Source organism: Phaethon lepturus, unplaced genomic scaffold (assembly GCF_000687285.1).
Source record: "Phaethon lepturus isolate BGI_N335 unplaced genomic scaffold, ASM68728v1 scaffold59, whole genome shotgun sequence".
In the NCBI taxonomy this organism is placed as follows: Eukaryota; Metazoa; Chordata; class Aves; order Phaethontiformes; family Phaethontidae; genus Phaethon; species Phaethon lepturus.
In genome coordinates, this window is record NW_010565257.1 from 13,260 (window position 1) to 25,500 (window position 12,241).

At 44.3% G+C, this 12,241-nt stretch overlaps 1 protein-coding gene across 1 annotated transcript in view; it reads right to left on the bottom strand.

The window, feature by feature from the left end:
• Window positions 1-1,435: 1,435 nt before the first annotated feature.
• Window positions 1,436-12,241, bottom strand: part of LOC104627022 (probable cation-transporting ATPase 13A4) — a 41,472-nt gene continuing 30,666 nt past the window's right edge. The window contains exons 21-30 of the mRNA XM_010295104.1: window positions 12,164-12,241; window positions 10,771-10,813; window positions 9,743-9,852; window positions 8,833-8,929; window positions 8,036-8,108; window positions 6,627-6,801; window positions 5,950-6,164; window positions 4,375-4,463; window positions 2,176-2,256; window positions 1,436-1,657 (exon numbers count right to left, since the gene is read on the bottom strand). Of these exons, the coding sequence (XP_010293406.1) occupies window positions 1,436-1,657; window positions 2,176-2,256; window positions 4,375-4,463; window positions 5,950-6,164; window positions 6,627-6,801; window positions 8,036-8,108; window positions 8,833-8,929; window positions 9,743-9,852; window positions 10,771-10,813; window positions 12,164-12,241 (1,183 nt within the window). The remainder of the gene's footprint in view (window positions 1,658-2,175; window positions 2,257-4,374; window positions 4,464-5,949; window positions 6,165-6,626; window positions 6,802-8,035; window positions 8,109-8,832; window positions 8,930-9,742; window positions 9,853-10,770; window positions 10,814-12,163) is intronic.

A 12,241-nucleotide genomic window follows, 5' to 3' on the forward strand; every position in this document is an offset into this window, starting at 1 on the left:
GGGGACAACTCCCCTGCACACCTTATCCAAAGAAGGAAGTGTTCTTCTTGGTCCAAAGCCTCCCTGACTGACATATTATTGTTTCACCCAGTTGGGGACAGATTGCAAAATACGGTGAGCTGGAAGTCAGCCTAGCATCAAAGGGCTAAGAGAATGTGCTGGTAGAAGCTGCTTTTTTTAAGGGCAGAAATGCGCAGTGCTGTTGCATTTATGTATAGCAGAAGCAGCACAGCAGAGTGAGTAAAAGTCACCATCAAACATTAACAGGTAAGGGATACGAGTTGATGAATGACACAGGGTGTGCAGCATGTGCAATTATGGTTGGAAACCAGAGCCAAAACCTCAAGATGGTTTGACTTCAGAGCATGCCACAGGATTTAATAAAATTATTCTGAGACCTAGCTGGCTCCCTGTCTTTTAATTCAGGACTTAGGCCCTTAGAGGTAGTAACCCCTTCGATACCTGCTTCTTTTGGCACTGGTAAACTGGGACCTGATGCCAGGAGGCAGCCCAGCTGTGCAGCATCCTCTCTAGTAGAGCAAAGTCACACCACAAGGAACAGCATGTCCTTCTGGACCCACAGAATGAGATCATAATTTGCAATTATCATGTGTTTCATTCTACTTTTAAAAAATGGATATCCCAAACAAATACCTCCCTCAAAAAAGAACTGTTAAACAATGAAATCAATTCTGCTCTGTAGGTCAATAGATTCTTCACTCAGAAAATGCAAGTACCACATGTTTTAAACTGAGGGCAAACAGGTTGCCTGGTAGCAGTGAGCTAGCAACAGAGCTCTGCATTCTTCCTGTCGTGGGAAAGGCACAATGGTGCTAGGATTGGATGCTTCTAGAAGGCTTTGGCTATTTGCAGCTCCTTCCAGCTCCAGAAGGCCAAATATTGCCAGAAGGGGAAAAAAACCCAACGAACACCAGACACCAGGTAACAGTATCTGAAACCCCAGGAGCTATAAGAATCCCAGGACCTGTTTATGTTCAGCAGCCTCTATCAGTAGTAAATTCTACTTGTTTTCTTGAAGGGGATGTCCCCAGAGGAGTGCTGGTATCTGAATTAGCTACTTCTTATCTGGAGGAGCCCCCACCTTTGGACTATGTCCATTATGCAGTCTGCTGTGGACTGCATAATGCAATTCAAGAGAGGGACACAGCAATGGGGTGTTTCAACCATGAGTATTTTGCCAATATTTAGCAAGCTGTTCCATTTACAGCCACCATACATGGGCAAGCGTCGCTTTATGTTTCTGCAGCCAGCTTTTCTGCTTCCAGTTAATTTAAAAACAAGCCAGAGCTGGCTAGTCTTAAAATGGGGCAGGGGGACAGTGATGGGTCAGTCCATCCTCTTTTCTTACATCTCTGAGATAGTCCTTCTACAGCCAATTGCAACTGTCCTGAACATGTGTCCTCTGCAGTTTCCTTCAGAGTGTGTCCTCATTGCTGTCAAATGTTGGATTGCTATGGCCTCCCATATTTCCCTCTACTGATATTGCCACTGAATCTGAGAAGAACGTTTCATTCAGAGGTGGCCAGGCTGAGTCCTGCTCTAACACGTGCTGCAGCCTCTTGTAATGGCTCTTTGAATGGTACTGGAAGGTGTTCTTCAGCAGCAGCCATAAGGGTCTGTTCTCGATAACAGCTTCCTGTAAAAGCAAGAGCAAAAGGAAGATTCTGGAGGACCTGGGCAGCAGTTTTCCCTCTTCATACACAGGACACACATGGGGGAAGTAGTGGAGACCCAGATCTCTGACCCTGTCCTGCTCATCTACATCCCTTGAATAGCCTTTTACTGATCACTTCTTATACCAGCTCCACCAGAGCTCTCCACCAGAAAACTGGGACCAGGTCCTCCTGAAAGTCTTCAGGATCTGAGTAGAAAATACCAAAGACTGCCCATATTTCTGTAGCCTGGGGGAGGGCCTGATACATCCCACTGACCAGAGGAAAGAAAAGGTGAGTGGTCCTTGCATTCCCTTATATCTGATCATTCAGATGTGGGGCTTTGAGGAAAGAGAGTAAAGGTAAGGGTGAGATAGCAGCAATGGCTTCTGTTTTACTAGATATTGCCAAGCTGGGCTGAGGAGAAGGGAGAAAGAGTGAGACCTGACTCTTTCATCTCTCCAATTAGTGCTGACAGATACATTCAATGAAGCATGCTCACCTCGACAAGGAAGGACACAGCAAGTGTGACTGCAAGCATTATCACCATGGAGATGCGCCACATGGTAGGGGTGCAAACGAGCTAGGAAAAAAGCAGGAGAAGCTGTTCAACAACATTTGCACACGCTAGACACTGGTGGGACCTTGTATCATTGAATCATAGAATCATTTAGGTTGGAAACGACCCTTAAGATCATCAAGTCCAACCATACATCTAACAATGCCAACTCCACCACTAAACCATGTCCCTAAGCGCCATGTCTACATGTCTTTTAAATACCTCTAGGGATGGTGACGCAACCACTTCCCTGGGCAGCCTGTTCCAATGCCTGACAACCCTTTCACTGAAGAAATTTTTACTAATATGCAATCTAAAACTCCCCTGGCGCAACTTGAGGCCATTTCCTCTCATCCTAGCACTTACTACTTGGGAAAAAAGACGGACACACAACTGGCTACAACCTCCTTTCAGGTAGTTGTAGAGAGGGATAAGGTCTCCCCTGAGCCTCCTTTTCTCCAGACTAAACAACCCCAGTTCCCTCAGCTGCCCGTCATAGAACTTGTTCTCTAGACCCTTCACCAGTTAGTGTCATCAAAAACCAGAATCTGTACAGCTGTACACTGCTGATGAGCCAATATTGCTACTTGTCTTGAGGAATTATTGATAAAGACACCTTTAAACTTACGATGTAGCAGAGAAAACCATATTCCAGAACTGCAGCAGGAAATCTAAATGCTTCCTTTCTTTCTAATATAGGAAATAGTGCAAAGTTTGAGTATTTCAGACTCCAAATCCAGCTCCAGCTTCCCACAGCTGGCAGCACTGGCTTTCTGGCTGTATCTCAGCTTATTTTGGAGATGCAGCTTAGATCCAAAATTTAGATCAGCAATTTCTCCAGAGCTAGACCATTGCAGAATTTCTTATTGCCACTCCCTCCTTTTCTCTTCCCAGCAAATCCACTGTATTCCCTCCAAACAGCTGGGAGTTTTGCACTTCTCCCCAAAGGCATTTTAGCCCCATACAGTTGCAGTGCTGACAAAGTCCTGTGTCACCACAGTCCATAATAGGACTAAGACTTGCTTTAAAGTGCCACCTCGTGGCAGAGTCTTTAATTGGATCTGCCCACTGAGCCAGTGCTCTGGAAACAGATGGTGAGGCAGCTTTAGCTAGGCTGCTTGGCATTCAGAGTCCAGGTCCATTCCCCTTGTCTATGTTTCTCTTTCCATGTTTCACTATTACCATTTCTAAATCCACTTGCTAACTGTCACGCAAACATACAGGACTGGAGGCAGCATTATGTTCAGTACTTGTTATTCAAAGCCACCACACTTCATCGTTACGATTACAAATGTACTGAAAAAATTGTTGTGTATTGCTTTTGTTGTTTTATTCCTGTGACTCCTACTACAAGGCTGTGAGAGTGTCACAGTGGAGCAGCTTAATATCTCTCAGTCTCAACATACTAATTGCCAGGTCCGCTGACAACCCTGTCCTACAGCTAATGTAGATCTTATCCTCCCCTTGCATTTCCCCTAGGATGAATTTGCACAAGGCAACTCCCAGCTTGCATTCTGCCAGACTAAATAAACCAAGCCCTATTGGTATTTATTAATCAAGGATCAAGATAGATCTTCTATTGCCATAACAGCCCTACTAGTCTTTCTCTACAACTGTTCTAAACCCAAATGCTGATTTAGGAAGCTGTGGGCTGTCTCAAATTTAAACAGGGAGCCTGAAAATATTGAGGTCTGAGAATTGAGAGCTGCTGTGAGTGCTGACTGGCAGATCTTCTTTGCAAGACGATCTGTGTGCAGAGTAGCACAGCTAGAGAAACATAAGGGCACAGTGCTTTAGTTTGAACTTGCAGGGCCTAGCCCCTTTCTTCTCTTGGCTTCACAGCTACCAAGCCACCAACATACCAAGCATGGTAAGCTTAGTGATGTCATCTTCTGTTGCATGGACAATGCACTGAAACAGTCAAATATACACGTGTAGCTGTCCAGGTGTCAGAATGCACAGATCTTAGACTGGAGCTACCATAGGTTCCTCAGTCCCATAGTCCAAAATTCATCCCTTTAAATTTGATTTGTCTTTAGAGGTGTCATGCATCCCTGCAAATCCCTTTTGTTAAAAACAATCCCAGTGCACTTATAATGGGACTGGCAGTAGGAAGAAAACCCACCTTGGAACAATACTCACATCCATCTTAGAGTAGAGATCATCAATATCAGCAAACACCAAGAAGAGGCAAATGCAGAGCTGCCCTATGAGCACCAGCATGAACACATCTGAAGGGACAAGAACAAGCAAATAAAACAGGTTTATGAGCAATCTCAGCTGCTTGCCTTTACTACAGAAGATTGTAATCATTTTCTCTGTCAGTCGAAGTCCATGAGATAGGAAGGAACTTCGAGGAAAATGAAAATGAACATAGTAAGAACCCAGCTTTACTCAGTCAAGCAGATATATGTGAAGCTGGGACAAGCCTTGTAGCCACAGATTTAAACTGCCAGATGTGTATTTTGAACATTCGATCTGACTCCTCATGTCTAAGAAGCCTTAGTGCCTTCCAGTGAGTCTCACTCTGAGCTCAGTGTCTCCTGTCATTCAGAAAGATGTCCAGCATGTAGTCGTGCTCTTGTTGATGTGATTAGGAACTCTGCCCTCAGTTTCAGTGATATCAAGACTTTGCTTTCGATCAGGATATAGATGGAGAATCTATCGCCCTCCCAATCTGTACGCAAATGTTCCAGTGATGAGTAAGTTCATTTTCTCTTCAGCTGGCATGCACCAAACTTCACACCCCAGCCACTCACTCTGGTTTTGCCTGGTTCTGGGAGATGACCCACTCTTCTGCTATCTGGAAGAATGTCCCTTCCTCACTATTACTATACCACAACAGCAAAGCCATGAAACAGGCAGCATTAATTTAACTCTTCAGCAAAAAAAGAACTTGAACAGAGCTTTGTCTGAGAGACAGCTGCAGGATTTGTCCCACAGAGAAAAAGAACAGCTCTCCTACGCCTCACTGCAACTTCCAGAACAGCCAAAATCACATGTGCTCATCTTCCATTCACATGACAGTCTTTCAGAGGCAGAACAGACCTACTAGACCTCACTACAGCCCCTTCAAGTTATTGCCTCCTTTGGTGTTTCCTCTTTAAAGAAGTTACTGGTCATAGAGTTAGCAAATGCTAAATGTCTCTGGTTCTGGAAGAGGAAACAGGGCCACTGTAAATGTGCAGATTTCATTGTACATTTTCTTCTGAGACAGGCCCAAAAGAATGCCCTGAACATGTGTTGTCTCAAATACTACTCAGCCAGCACGCTTTGGGGAGACAGGCACAGGGCTCTTCCAGAGTTATTCCAAAGACTAAAGTAAAGTGAGAACACCTAATTCTGGCTCTTCTTGAGATGTCTCATTCAAGGCTGCCTTAAGTAACATGATGCTTCTGCCAGCCAACACCACCTTCCTGCTAATCCTTAAAAGTTTTTATCAAACTCTGTTTGTCTGTTTCAGAAATCCAAATGCCAGGGCCAAGTTTTTAGCAGTACAGAAGCACAAAGTGTGGGTCTGGCTCAGAGACCTGCTGGTCACAGGATGCCATTGGCACTAAAACTTCTGAAAAGGTGGCCTTTAGTCATTTAAAAATCTAATATTTGGCTCCTGCTTTTTTGGCTAGCATCACTTTGGTCAAGTTTTAATTTTTCCATAGTGAATTGACCTCCTGAGTTAACTTACTCACAGATACCTCCCTCTCTCCCCATACTTACAGTTTGTGTAGATGGGTTGCCTGAAAGGCTTTCCCTTGGAAAACACTAGTGCTACGATGAGGCAATTGATGGTACTTAGCAGCCACACTGTGGTGTTTTCATAGCTCTTGTAGCCATTGTCCATTTGCCCATGGGCTCCATCTCTCATCCCTCGGAGCCCCAGGCTGGAAATAGAGGAAGAATTCTCCATGTGTTTGTTCATTGAGAGGCAGGCACTGGAAAAGAGTGTCACAATTATCAGGAAATGATCACTGTCCTGGTTATTTCCCCCAGCTTCCACTACCACTATCGGGAATCCTCCTTCACAGCCATGATTTGCTCCTGCTACCACAAGGATGTCAATGTCCTCAATCTTACCCACTGGGTTGAGCATGCTGAACTTGGAAGAGCCTGAGCTCAAACTTACTTGGATACCCTAGACTTCCCTGCAGTCAAATACACCTCTTTGTGCTCAACAGAACCATTTTCACTACATGCACTGTGCTGCACAGCAGATTTGCTGGAGAGCTTAGGGACCTGCAGACAACACTAGTTAATGTGTTTGCACCCTGAGGGGAAGCACAGGGTCTGCTTGCAGCTGCTGATCAGAGCTGTAGTTAAGCTGATCAATAGTATCATGCATACCTGTCCCACTAGGTCTGCCCTGTGTCACTCAGAGTCTCAAGAAGGGGACCTACCTGTGTATATCGGTCTTGGAATACCAAGGCTGCTCCTGGACCACCAAAAACCCAAAAATCTGCATGCTGAGGCTGAAGAGGATGTTAAGTACAACAGAGAGCAGCAACGGGGGTGAGATGAGTTGGCTAGGAGGCCTGTAGGGAACCAGCTTTGGGTAGGCACCTGTGAAACTCACTGAAACATGCACACATGTTTATTAGTGTGTCCAAAATACAAGCAGTGCTGCTGTATATTACTGACTGTTATCAATGGCCAGCACTTTTACAGTCTATAATGTTCTTCATAATACATATAAAATACTGCATCAAGTACAAAATACAGAGTTGTTTTCCTACAAAATCTTATTGGCCACAGAAGAGCTTAATTAATGGCATCTGACTACGATAAGGCATGTTTGGAAGATAAAATGTTGGATTTTTATTTTATTTGCCTACTGTCAGGCACAAGGATATAAGCATATAAGGATATGCTCAAGCTCTCCTGTTCTCTTTCTGTCACTTGTCAACTGGCTTCATATTTTCTGTTGCCCCATGTTCTGTGCATCCTCCTGGACTAAGCACCTAGTGCCAGTTTATTTGAGCTGGTAGAGGACTGCATTAGCTGACTCAACAGGTTTTCCCCTGTTCTTAGGTTTAACAAAGTTATCCAGACTTTGAATAAAAGAAAGCCTTGATGCAGTGTTCCAAATGGGCTACTTACAGCAAGGTAGCTTTTGGCACCCAGTATTCTGGCTGATCCTTTTAGGCTTGATTTAATCAGGGCCTTTTCCAGTTATCTGTGTTCCAGCACGGATGGAAGACAGCTATGTGTTTTTGTTACATGGTTTTCATGCCCCTGCCCTTGCCATTCCTGCTTCTAAACCTCTTTCTGCATTTAGTCTATCTCTACAACCCCATCTCTCTCTCTCCCCTCCAGCACTGGTTTCCTCTCTTATACTTGGCTTACAATTTCCTGCTCCGTAGTGTCTGACATCTGTCACTTCCTTATTCTCCATTTTCATCTCTCTTTCCCCTCATGCCTTCTGCCTACACAGCTTCAAATATGAGTTGGGCTCCAAACAGTCGATCCCTACAATTTTTCATTTGGGCATGGATCCTTAGGTATGTTCTTAATCTGCCTTCTCAAGTCAACAGGAAAAAGCCTCAACAGACTTTCCACTGCGTTAGGTCTTTTTTTACTCCTTCTAGAGATAGCATCCCAGTTATCAACAACCTACATGCTCAGCAAATGCACCCCTAAGAATTACCCATCTTATTTCAGAGCTTGTCTCAAACAAGATGCCTCCTCTACTAAATATCCTGTACTCTATGTAGTCTCTCTTTTCTTCCTTTCTGTACATAGAATTATGCATTTCCAAGGAGGTGAAAAATATTCTCTCGTTAATACATAGGATGACTAAGGGGCTTACTTGTCACACCAATTACAGTGGTAATAGCCAGATCTTGGAACAAAAATTGGTAATTCCCAAAGGAGTTTAGTTGCTGAAAAAAAGAACACAAAGAAAAAAAATCACAGATCAGACATTTGCCATGAGCTTGTTTATATGGTCTCCAGAAAGCCATATTATCTTCATGGAGCTAATGATCTGCTGTTTGTTCTGAAACACTACTCAGCAGATAAAGGGACCACACAATCCACCACCCTGCCAATAGATTTGTCACCATCGGGCCTGCAGTGAATACTCTCATTTTGTGCATTGTTCAGACCAACGATACTTCCAGTTCACTCAATGCAATAAAAACGGCTATTGGATGAGATGTGCTTTCTCAATACTAGGTGACTTCTGAATGTAAAGCCCTCCTCTCTATTTGGGAAGAAGCCATGCAAAAGTGGTTTAAGGCACTCCAGGGGATTTTTGTTACTGTCAAGTTAATTCATGCTTTAAATGCTGAATAAATTGCAACAGCATATGCTTACGCCACATTCTCCCTTTTCACAGACATATACCCTCATCCAAAATACTGTTCAGTATCTCAGCCTTCTTCTTGCCCAGCTTGGATCTTAAGCTGGCAGAAGTTAATGGGAAGAACCTTTTCAGTTTTCAGCTGAGGGTAAAGGGAGGACCATATGATCACGCCACAGAAGTTTGCAGCTCAGATAAAGTTAAAGCTCCATACCCTAGTTTTATTGGGGCTTTTATGACATGTTTCTTCTACAAGGGAGTAGTAGCTCGTCAGTTCTAGCCAACACGTTCCCAAGACATACCCAGTACAGCAGGAGAACACCAAGGTACTGAATGGTGCTGTACAGTGCCATGTACTTGAACATGCAGAAGGAAGTGACGAGGGCAGCACGGCCTTCCCTGTGTGAAGACATAAATAAAGGACAGCAGTCAGGTGATAGCTCTGCTCCTGTTGCCAGTCATCTCAAAACACTGTTGAAAAACAAGGCATGTGTCACAAGTAGAGAAGTCTCTACCAGTGTCTTGCTGGGAGGTGAAATAAATAAAATCTGGCCTGAAAGAAAGTAAAATCTTCACTTGCAGAAATCTTGCTGCAAGCAAAAGGGCTTGATTCCAGTCATTCACATTCCCAAGACTACAGCTTACCCCAAAGAGTTTCCCTGCTGACATTAATACTGCAGGTAACAACTCCATATGAGGAAAAACATACAAAGCCAAGCAGCTGCTCAGTGAGTTCAAACTAACATTCCTCTCACCCTGCAGTGAACATACAGTATCCAACAAGGGTAACACACTCTCCCTGGTTATTCATCTGTCCCAGTAACCAAAACCAGGACCCTGGCATAACAGCTGCTAACGTTTTGCTTGCATAGGGTATCAGAGGCAGGGCCTAACAGTAGTGTACAGGTAAATTTGTGTCCATTTGATTCAGCTTTATGGAGCATTATTCATTTTTCTATTTCTTTTGCATTTAAAACACTGCTAATGACACAAAGCTCAGCTATAGATGCCTTCCACCTGTAGTTTTGAGGGAATTAATACATCTTAAAGGAATTGCAGATGGGAACTAGGCCGATGGCCATTTCAAGGTCAAAGACATGCATTTTTCTCTAGATATGTACATTCTGGCCTGGTGGGAACACCCAACACTAGTATTTGAGAGGAGTGGGAACTGTCTCCTTTACGTAATAGGAAACAAAAATCTGTGCTTACCTGATCAGTTCCGGCACACACTCTATGCTGGGGGTTTGGGATGTGAAAGCTGAAGCCACAGACGCCTCCTGTTCCGACAGTGATATCCCTGCATGCGCCACTTTCAAAGCCTGAAAGTCACATTCTTCTTCAGCACCCACAAACCAGGAAGACACAGCTACTGACATGTCAGCCAAGAAGTGAGCCCTTATTACAGGATGTGTTCTGTGAACAGCAGTCCCTCTTCACTCCCTGGGTGTGCTCCACCCAAAAGGTTCCTCCAGTAGGATGCAGTTGAGGCATCGGATCCAGAAGAAGAATGGGGATGACAGCATGGGAAAGTTCAGTTTTCCACAGATCCCAAAGCCATCCACTACCAGCTGCAGAAGACAGGTTTGGCTCTGCCACCTTTGTCAGCACCTATTTGCAGTCACACCTTATGTAGACAGTCTAGGTTCTCTGCTTGCTTCCCCCAGGAGAATCCTTGGGACTTTGTGTTAGGGCAAGTGAGTGCTTCACTGCCCAGGTGGCATTGCTCACTGCCACAAGTATGTGTGAAGTCATGGAGTGAGCTGAACCTGCCCAAAAGGGAGTTATGGGTCCCTCCTGAACATGGACCCTTCCTTTTGGAAAAAAAAAAAAAACAAAACCAAAACACTTTCTTGCACTTCTAAAATGTGCATTTAAAAAAACCTTGTAGGGCTACAGCTGTTCTCCGTGGAAACTCCTCCTCACCCTAGTAGTCTTTATCCCCAGACACTGAAGATGTTGACAGAAACCCCAGTGGATTTGGAGAATCCTCTGGTGGTTTTTGCTAAAGAAATGAATCAGTCCTTGAGACCACAAACTGCAAGGATCTCTGCCTAGGACAGCTCTTGCATGGTAAGGATCACACTGTGAGATCAGGCCTGATTAGTACTGGTGCCAGTACAGCTGTGAAAAAGCAGAGCACTCCCAGCTCTAGCATGTGCTCAGTTCAGGATATTCTACTGGCATTGCATTAATTTTTCATTTTTTAAATAAATATATGGTAAAGAATTGTCACTTACCCCGCAGTCATTGGCTCCATCTCCACACATTCCCACAAAGTAACTAAAAAATAAAGTGACCTACAGTTCAGTTCTGGGGAAAGTGAGACCTACAAACAGGAGGGAATCAGAATCTCCTCCATGCAAGTCATTTATGCAAGTCAGGCAAGATTTTTGTTAAAAGCTCTTCTGGAAAGTTGAAAGACTGAAATACAAGCCCAGGACTCTGGACTGTGCATGGGCCTTGGGCTTGCACCTCAGATGTGCCTACAGTAAAGAGTTTCTGCTGTGATGGATTGAAGAATACATTAGCATGAAGTTTTATGTTCACTACAACACTCAGTCTCCTACCCTCGCTGGGTTTAAGGTCAATCATAACAGAAGAAAGGGCTAATGGTGACAGCCCTGCTGAGAAAGGAAGGATTGCAGGCACTGGTACCTCATGTTCACTGGGAATAGACATGAATAGGGACTCTGCTTTGGGGTCCAGTCCTGCCAGAATCTTCTGGGGCAGGCAGAGAGTGACAGAGGCAGCTGGAGTACAGAGAGAAGGAGAACATGGGCTCAACAGCATATCTGGAGACAGAACATATCTCAGACACCCTGAGGCTGAAATAACCTTGTGAAATGATGCGCCGTAAAAGTAAATCCTTATATCTGCAGCATCCAAGTAAAATCACCTAGTACTTCAGGAGCTGACTCGTGTGTTTTATGGCTGAGGCCTGGATTTCAGTGCAGGGGAAGTTCTCACTGGGAGGCATTGATGGTGGTCCAGGGAGGCCAGACAGTGGTTAGGGTGCTCACAACTGCTCACAGCAGGCTGCTAATCTGAAACAGCCTAAATCTTAACCTGCTCTAGGGCAAGGCTAGGGGCTAGCTAGTTGAGATGAGGGTGGGGGTCTTCAAAAGACTTGGGAAACAGCTGAATAACAGACAACAAGACACCTGGGACTCAGGAATACATATACATCTCTGTTGCTGTGAGCAGCACAGGGCATACCAATCCAGACTGCACTGCCATATTTTCCAACCCATCACACTGAGTCAGCAATAGTGCAGTAAAAAGATTGCTAGCATCAGAGAAGATGCAGTGCTGGGAGATATTCATAAAAATCTTGTGTAGACAAGTGCCCCTCCTTCAGGCCCAGAAAGAGAAGAATGAAGGATGATATGAACAAATGAAATCCAGAATCATGGGAGTCTTTGATGGGTTGCCAAACCAACACAGACTTCAGTGTCTCTTCTTTAACAGGCTGTTGGAATTTAATTGCCAAGCTGTATGTCTGTGGAAGTTTCAGTTTTGTTCACTTCCAGGAAATGCTATCTTAGACAAAAGCTAGCTCTTACTAGACTTTTTTTGAGCCTAGAAATTCATCAAAGATTTCCTAACTCTTAGTGCTCATTATGAACTTACTCCAGCTTTTGAAACTCTTCTACAAGGCTGGATTTCTGACCAGGAGACATTCTAGCAAAAACTGTTCCATTCAGCAGG